We start from the raw sequence: 9460 nt of genomic DNA, 5'->3' as shown, positions 1-9460 counted from the left end.
AATACCTATAAACTAGAGGTGACTAAAATGATAGAAATAACACACATTATAGACAAATTAATAAGTTTATTTTCTTCACACGTATAAAAAAATATTTTACGTTTATTTATAATAAAAACAGACTTCAGTTTTATCAAATATAAGTTCAGATTTTTCATTAAAATCTCTTATATAAAAATCCGTAATTGGTAAGAATGGACCGATTATGGTTATTTCTATTTCAGCAGATCCTTCGTCAGTCTCTGAATTCTGAAAATAATTATAAATAAAATACATTAATACCTAGTTTAGTCCACATAACCTAAGTTTAGCTACACCTGTTACTAGATGGCGCTTTTACAGTTTCCTATTGAACTACTTGCGCCTTCGCAATTTCAACTACATTATTTCCTATCAATCAAGAGATGGCACTTTTAACAAAACAAACTGAAGAAAAATATTTTTCTATTACATTAAGTATCATTGACCACTCCTATTGAGGCTTGAGCTTATTTGTAGATTTATATTGGTGGAATTTTTATATATATATTTTTTGATTTTGAAAGTACTAAAGTAAGTAATAAAAGGTACTTACGACATAATAAAAGGTACTTACACAATTCTCACTATTGACTTTATAATGCAATGGCGTCTCGTTCGACGCTTCAGGTCCAATTAACAGCATGTGATATAATTGTATTTGCAAATTTGATTCTTCACTCAATCTCAGGTATTTGCAAATAATGGTAATCTTGTGAGTGGAATGTGTCGTTCCGTTTAAGGTGCTTAAATATTTTATATTTTTTAATTGCTGAAACATATAGAATAAGCTAGAATTTTCTATCATTTTGATTTTTTTTACCAATAAATGCATATTGTAGGTTTCATATGCTATATGTTAAAAAAAATAAAAAGATTTTCGTGGAAATCGGGTTTGCCAAAGCGGTAGAACGAAATCGTTTCTTATGAACACTAGCTTAACGATCAGAGATAATATACACCTACGTATAGCGATACTAATCTGTAAGAAAAAATACTGTCAGGCACAGTTAAGATATACATAAAAATGAATCGCATATGTTGCTTAGCGCAAAACTCGAAGACAGCTGGATTCCAGGGGGCCTTCTGTTTTTTTTAATGTTTTTTTCTGTTTGCGTAACGTCGAAAATCTAATGTATTCGTACCAAAGAGAAATACTATTTCAATTAACTTAAGTACTTGGCTAGAGATTTAAGGCAAACCTTGTCTGAGATCCATACAAATCATCCAAAAATCGACCAGCGCCAGTTTATTTCCTATCTGATGAAAATTCTTTCTATTTCTGCATTAAAGCAGCTCCACTGGATTATTAATCGACTTACCTTTCTATAAAACTTCCCAATATTGAACCCAGACTTGAACAGCCAACATGGCTTCCTGTCGCATAGTTTAGGTTCCTCGTCATACTCTAGACTAAGACACGCGCTTTGTTTTATAAAATCACAGCTCGCAGTAAACTCGTTTTCAGGGTTCAGAGAGTAATCTCCATCTGTAATCCATCAATCAATTGATATTAACCGACTTCAAAAAAGAAATATCGACCTGTATGTGACAAAGTTGCAGTTTTCAGCAGTGATGGCCTTGTGAGGTAAGCCTGCGATTTTCATGCCTAAGGTTCGATGGACTTTTTATGTGCGCATTTTACATTCGCTAGAACGATGAAGGAAAACATCGTGAGAAAACCGTCTTTATACCCAAAAAGTCAACGGCGTTCCCTATTTGGCAAATGATCATGAAAAAGTTACAGAAACCTGAGGCCCAGACCCAAAAATGTAGTAGCCCCTCTGATTTATTTTTATTTTTTATGTGACAAAGTTGGAATGGAGTTATATTTTTAAAACCGAATAGTAATTTGATAGCCAAGTGCGGGCGTATTTGGAACTAAACGTAAGCACAAGAGTAGTGTCATTTAAAAAAATCATTCGATTTCGTTTACGATTCTATCGTAAATTTCGTGCTGAGGCATTATATACTTTAGACAAATGTATGCGGCAAACAAATATACTCAATTTCACGTTGTATTTAAATAATCTAAAATTAACTGGACATCTTATCGAAATTCGCCCGACCACAAAAACTAGAAACGTTCCCGCCGTGGTGTGCACGCATGACGCAGAAAGGAAAGTGCGTGCGTCAATAAGATTTGTAGAAGCCTATATACTTCAGTCTTTATACATATTATTGAAACCCTTCAACATTAAATCAATTAATTAATTTAAAAATGGCGGTAGTTTCAACTACCCGCATACTAAAAAACATAAATGCTTTAGCACCATTGAAGCGTTTTGTGTATAACGATCTATTTTACAATTCCACTGTGTGTAATTTATAATGATTTTTGAAAAATGTCCCATGTCCCATCAGAAATACATACCAGTTATGCCATCAGCTTCGATGTCTGCGCACGATTTCGCTGGATTCGACTTTGTACCGGGATCCCTGTTGCGCGCTTCAGACTCTAGTACATCTATAAAGGGTTAATTGCAATCAATTTTTTCCGTTTTTGACCTCTAATAAAGCCCATAGCAATACAAAGCTGTCTTAAGCGTGTTATACTTTTTGACGTGACGTCTTATAATTCGATGGAGCCGGCTGTACGCACGAAAAAACATGACTCGTGCGGCGTTACCTCGCTCTGAGGCGTTCCATTTAAGACTTGAAGTGCAAGCTAGAGTGCGGAACGAAAAACAAAGAGGCACAATCGGCCTCCGCGTTCGGCAGCGTTTGACATCTGTCTCTTATTATTTATGCATACAAATAAATGTAACTTGATCAATTCAATTGTGATTGTGATTGTTGTGATTTCAATATACCTCCCTCTTTATATCTATACAAAATATCTAACAAACAAATAAATTTTTATTTTAAAAAATGCAACCATTCCATCAGCATTTTCTAATGACGTTGTCATTATGGTCACTAAACCGACTTTACAGACAACTGATTTTTTTCACTGTATAATGTATATTGTAGTTTAGGAAGGTTCCTAGGGGTAACTACTAACTATGAAACAAGACATTAAGAATAGTAAATGCTGTAGCAGTGCTTCAGCGTGCCATTTCTGAGGTCATAGGTTCGATCCCCGGCTGTACCAATCTTTCTTAATCTTTCCTTCTATGTACGCATTTAACATTCGCTCAAACGGTGGATAAAACATCTTGTGTCATGCACAGGAGGCTGATCACCTACTTACGTTTAAGGCAAATGATCATGAAAAAGATACCTGCCAATGATTTTTTTCATTCTGTTGAATCTCCAATTTCATTTGTTAGTTATTAATCGGTTTTAAGCATTTATTTAATTGCCTCTTGAAATTATAATTTGGTTTTATATTTTTACGATTTTATTGTATTTGCTTTGGCTTTTAAAATTACACAATACGTAACACGCTATTTTAAAGTTTTGCAAAAATTATATACCACTTTCAACGTCTTTCTTCGGTAATTCAACATTCAAAAGACGGCTGTATGCATTGTAAGGGCCTGGTTCACCGGGAGGCCCCTGAAGGCCGGGAATTGAGGCACCCTAAAAGATTTATTTAATGAAACATTTAAATTTTATTTATTATTACTGACAGGCTTGTAAATGTGTTGCCGGCCTTTTACGAACGCTTTATATTAAAAAAAAAGAGAGCCTGCTCCCTAATGTTAAGTTATACCCATGGATACGCAGAGCCAGAAGGCTCGCGAGGACGTTGTCGGCACTTTAAGGATTTATACGCTTTTTAATTGAAGAACCCTAACGCCCAAACCCAATAACCTATCTCAACCCATTTTGACCATCTGAGATCGACATCTTAATCCAAATGTTGCAAAGTGTGCTAATAACCAATTGACGACGGGCCATCTTTGGATTGGTAGGCCGGATCGGTAATTGTGGAATGGACCTTGGTATGAAAATGACAGTTCAACTGTGTCTATATCCTATCTTAAATTTTTTACAATTTGTTTGACGGGAGAAACAATGTGCATGGGGGTACGCCGAGTTGTAGCTAGTCTGGCGTTTATTTTTCAGTTATACTATTCCTCTCATGATTTTTCAGCTTGTTGTTGGTAGCGTCTTATTATTAATTATATAATATGTTGCTATTCTCATTGTAAGCCACGTTTTTGTTTCGTCTTGTGTGCAAAGTGCAAAATACAAAAACTTAACAGAAAATAAATGTGTAGCGTTTTTGTTAATTGACACGTTATTACTTATTACACGATTTTATGATAAATATTACTTACCGCTTCAATAATTTTTTTGTAAGATAGTCAGTTGGCGTTTTGCTATAACGCTAAAAGAAGCTCGATTCCAACATTATTTTAACAGACACCAGTTTTTATAATAATAAAAAAGCTATTTAATTTGTTTTAAACACAGGCATTTGTTTTAAAGATTGCACAAGAGATTGCAGTCTATTCGTCGCTAAAAATGGATTGTCCTCGTAGGGTTTGGTTATTGGGATGCAGTTAGGAGATCGATCGAATGTCATGGTTCGATTTCAGATTATTTCAACCAGAGATTGCGGATTAAATATTGGGTTTGGGCGTTAGTTGAATTGGTTCAGAAATACATCGGTGATTCCACATACAGATGGAGCGCGGCAAAAACTGCCTTAAATAACGCTCAGTTTATATAATATTTTTCAGTTTTCTAGCTCTGTGTTCGACTAGGAGCGCCATTTTTAACAAAACTAAAAGCTTATCTAATTAGCCTCCTTCCATTGTTATCAAGACCCCTCAGAAATACAAACGGCTATACTTACTCTCAAAAGGTTCTAGTAAGTACAAGAAAATGTTTATGAAATATAAAATGAAATCTAGAAACATGTTAACACGTTTTTGACTTCTTTTTGAATCTTAACCTACCAGCAGTAGTCACCATTAATATATGCAATACCAATAATTAATAAAGTAAAGTAAAAAAAAAAGGTTTATGATTAAAAAAGTTAATCCAAAATCGTGTTACCTGATCACCCTTCACTCCTTTAGGTCCTGCAGAACCTCGATCACCCTTTTCTCCCCCACTACCATCTTCACCTATCTTTCCTTTGTCACCTTTCTCTCCCTGAGGCCCTGGTTCTCCTTTTAATCCTGGTTCCCCGTTAAGCCCTTGTATTCCAATGACTCCAGGAATTCCCTTTAATCCTTGGTCCCCCTTCATTTCTGGTAGGAAACAATCATGAGAGTAAATTTTTACACTTTATTTACTAAAGAGTATTTTTCAAAGCATTCGTTTGGTATCAATTAGTGATCACAAGTAGGTATGTAGAATAGATCCCGGCCGGAGTACTTCAGAAAATGTATCCGCTAAAAATATAAGAAAGCTAAATGTTTCCTTATGGGTTACGGGATTAATATTTTATTCCAAATTCATGAGAATGACTTACCTGTTGGATCGGCGTACGCTGAGGCGCAATCATCAACTTTCTCCCATGTTAAACCAGGTCCTGTCTAAACAAATACATTTTTTACCAACATCTTACAGGGAGCTTTAACTCTAAACAAAAGCTAAGCAAAATCATTTACTTTACGTTACGAACAACAAGAACCACAAACCACTTGCTACGGTCCTTACTGAGAAAACGGCCATTTTTAAGAAGGGAAATCCTGCATAGACTTCATTGTACAGCCTCAGCTCCCTGTAGTGTGGGACTAAGACAAGCAGTTGCCCGAACTAAAGCCCCGTCATACCATACAGGGCACGGGTAGCAGGGTAATCTCCGTGGCTTTCTGCGATTGTCCGTTCAGACTCTTCACAGCCCTGTTTCACTGATTAGCACAACGATTACTGTAGCAAGTGGAGGCCTAGACCTATTTTATCTGTAGTCTCTTCCCTCGTTTTACCCTCATAAAAATCACCACGTAATGGGTGATAGTTAGAATCGCTAGCGTAATTTTAACACATTATGTCTTCTATTTCGCATAATCCAAACAGGATGGGAAGAATGTTAAACTTAAAACGTAATATGAGGCATCATTACGCGTGTTCACACTCCATGTTAATTGATCAATCACAATCAAACGAAACGCACAAATGTTTCGTCTTTTGTTTTACATTCCTATTCGTAGGTACTCGTTATAACACGTATTGAGTTTTACGAGTACCTACGTATAAATACTTCTTAAAGATTAGTTTCACGAGTTCATTATCATATACGCAGAGGAAAATATTTATTTAAGAATGTTTGTTTATACTTTTAAAGAAAAGACTTTTTCAACGGATTAAAGCTATGTATTAAGTATAATCATTTTAATTTAAAATTATGTAAAATAATTATACATTTATATTTATTTGAATTTAAAATTATGTAAAATATTTATAAATTTATAATAAATTTATAGTGATACTTAGCTTCAATCCGTTGAAAAAATGTTTTCTTTAAATGTGTAAAAGTTACTTATGTCAATAAAAGACGATACAATATTTCTACTTACTATTCGTAAACCGCATTGTCCTAGAACAAAAATTTAGTTTTAAAGCTTACTCAGAGACAAATTATCATTATACTTAAATATACAAATATACCACTACAATATAATGCCATATAGGATTCACACAGCGATGATGTCACGGGGTCAGCCATGATTTAGACTGGTTGAGTCTTTAATTGTCGAATGTGATAATTTTATATAGAAGATTTAGTTAAGAGAAATGTCATAGAACTTACTCAGTTCAGCTGATATTATTTGTGCTTGAGATTCCTGAAAAAAAGGAAAAAACTTAATAATGATTTACCGAAATAAGTACATGTACATCTTAATTGGCAGGGGCAAGTCTATCAGGTTTTAAGGGCTGCAACCTAGGGCACCTAGCACCAGGATATAAAGGGCCTAAAGTTCCTACTGAAAACAACAGGAAGGTCATATCTTGAATTTTAAAAAAATACCCAAAATTTTTAAAAATCCAGTGTAATCAGCCTGAGATCAATCAACCAATACGCGATGTGCGTCTATGGAACGAAACGGGGAATTCCCCGTCACTTGTTTTCGTCGATGTATTTTTTTGCTAGGCTATTTCGGGGGACTTCCCCGTAAATTAATAGCCCAGAGCCCCACAAATTCATGTTCCGCCATGTTAATTAGTATTTATAATATTGCAAAAAAAGAACCAGTCAGTATACAAAATAAACATAATTTCCCTTATTTAAGGATTAGGTTTAGAAGTATGAGGTAACTTAAAAATCATGAATTTATTAACAGACATTTTTATTAAATAACATTTTCAGATTATATGTATTGTAAATACATTTCCACTTACATCTGGTATAGGAGACTCTTGACTTGTAGTGGTTACAGCTCCGGATTCCGCTGCTAAAATATGTTCCAATATATACATAATATCACACAGCATATTGTGCTGTTAAATGCTTATATTATAGTCATTTCGCCTGTTCGCGTCCATCGCCCAATTCGCGGAAATTTTACGGATCTCCCTTTAAAACTCTCGAAATTAATTATAATAATAGGAAACACTTAAGTCGAAAAGAAATTACCGGCAACACCTCATTGTATATATCTCACCTCAGATCTTCAGCTTACATTCCTTTTGATTTTAATAACAGAACCGATTATAGTTAAATTTGGATGGTGGAATTACTATTAGGTGCCTTACTACATCAGTAGTTACCTAATTTGATTTAAAATTTTAAGTTCTATCAATGTTTAAAAGAATAAATAAATGTTTTTATTTTCTTTGTAGTGATTTATGAATATATTGATATAATAAGAAATATATTGATTTAAAATAATTATAAATCTTTCATAAATAAATTATTAAAATCCAATCTCTTTTTACATTATCATAAAAATATCACCTCTTAATTCTTTTTGGAAGCCGGTGGACGCAAAGTGGATTTTAGGGACGCAGACTTTTACAAAAAAAATCACAAGATGTTTCGAACAAAACTGAAAGTTAACTTAAAATAGACAATATGATTAATACATTACATAATTTTTTTTATAGAAATTAGTGCTTGGATATTTTTATTTTTCCTTTAAGCTTGCCAACTGCACAAAGTGGACGCGTACAGACGAAATGCCTATATATATATATATATATATATATATATATATATATATATATGAGTTAAGTTCGTATTTTAGTAGGTTATATAGTTGAGGTTAGAAATCTTTGGCTCCCAATAACATTGAACAAGTAATTGGTATATAAATGATCTTTCAAATAATTTCCTGTATTATTTCATATGCAACAGTTTTCTAGCAATTAATTTATTTTAAAGCCATAATATTAAATTTTAAAGAATGAAGGGTTATGAGTTATGACAGCATGCCAGTGGTGACAGAATAGTTAAAATCAGTCCAGTACTTTGTAAGTATTAAAGAATAGTTCCAGAATATTTCTATAATTATCTCTAGTTCTGCGAAATCTGGAGGCTAGGTCTTATTAATTCTTAATTAATAATAATAGTGAAGTGAATATAACACAAATTTTATTTAAGATACACAAGAACGCAACATACCAACTACCTATACAACAAATACAAATACCTAGTACAGATAGGTGTACAAAATATAATAAAACACATACCCTCTCCATTTACAAATTGAAAACTATATACTAAAAACATTAATATCTGAACATTCACCATTTTCAAACAGTTTTATTCTAATGTACATATATGTCCCAGGTGCGGTTAAAAATGACACAATATATCTAAATTCATCATTTTCCTGTTAATATAATAATGTATATGGTTTAGTCGGCTGGTGAACACTATTAGATAAGAATGACTAAATTAGAGATGCTTAAATAATTAGGTTGTGTACATAATGGTATTTTCTGGTTCATTGTTACATATGTTGTTGCAGATAATAAGTGGTAGTTAATGCTGATTAACTATTTATTGAAGTGAATAGTTTATGAAGAAAAAAACTTTCCTCTTTTATTATTAGTCTATCTAAACTTGAAACTTACTTATGAACTATTTAGATTAGTAGTCAGCCTCACATATCTCATGTCTATGTTTAAAAAAATTACGTTATAGTTGTCACCTTCCCCAGAGAAGAGGACCAGCATCTAAAACAAATTACATAGTGTCAAGGTCACTCAGGTATATAAATTATCTTAAAACAGCAATAAATAGGCATCTACAAATATTATTTACAGAAGATTCTACAACTTTTTCAAAATATTGTAGATGTCTTATTAAATATTAACTTCATTAACTTATTTGTTTGTTAATTATAGAAGTATATTTTAATTTGCAATTTTTTCGTTTATCAATGAAACATGAAATCTTACGTTTTTTGAGTAATTAAAGTGTAAATTTTAATAAATACCTCAAAATTGTACATAATTAAAAGAAAATTTTCGAATTTGAGGTTTTTTGAATTTTTTGCATTTTCTAATAATATTTCTTATAGTAATGTATATATTTTTTACACCATCAGAAAGTAGATATTTCAACAAACAAAAAGCCCCCAAACTTTTTGAA

At 32.8% G+C, this 9460-nt stretch overlaps 1 protein-coding gene across 1 annotated transcript; it reads right to left on the bottom strand.

Moving 5' to 3' along the window:
- Positions 1 to 70: 70 nt before the first annotated feature.
- On the bottom strand, positions 71 to 8879 carry LOC123690709 (collagen alpha-1(XI) chain-like). The gene is made up of 11 exons (XM_045634698.1): positions 8554 to 8879; positions 7264 to 7316; positions 6674 to 6707; positions 6441 to 6460; positions 5393 to 5456; positions 4972 to 5168; positions 3438 to 3543; positions 2393 to 2485; positions 1341 to 1507; positions 596 to 790; positions 71 to 249 (listed from the first exon to the last, which is right to left on the bottom strand). Exons 1-11 carry the CDS (start codon positions 8612 to 8614, stop codon positions 103 to 105), a joined length of 1137 nt encoding a protein of 378 aa, XP_045490654.1. The 5' UTR covers positions 8615 to 8879; the 3' UTR covers positions 71 to 102.
- Between the last annotated feature and the right edge of the window lie 581 nt (positions 8880 to 9460).

Source organism: Pieris rapae, chromosome 3 (genome assembly GCF_905147795.1).
Source record: "Pieris rapae chromosome 3, ilPieRapa1.1, whole genome shotgun sequence".
In the NCBI taxonomy this organism is placed as follows: domain Eukaryota; kingdom Metazoa; phylum Arthropoda; class Insecta; order Lepidoptera; family Pieridae; genus Pieris; species Pieris rapae.
Note: the sequence above shows the minus strand (reverse complement) of the source record. Positions and strands in the feature narration are given on the sequence as shown.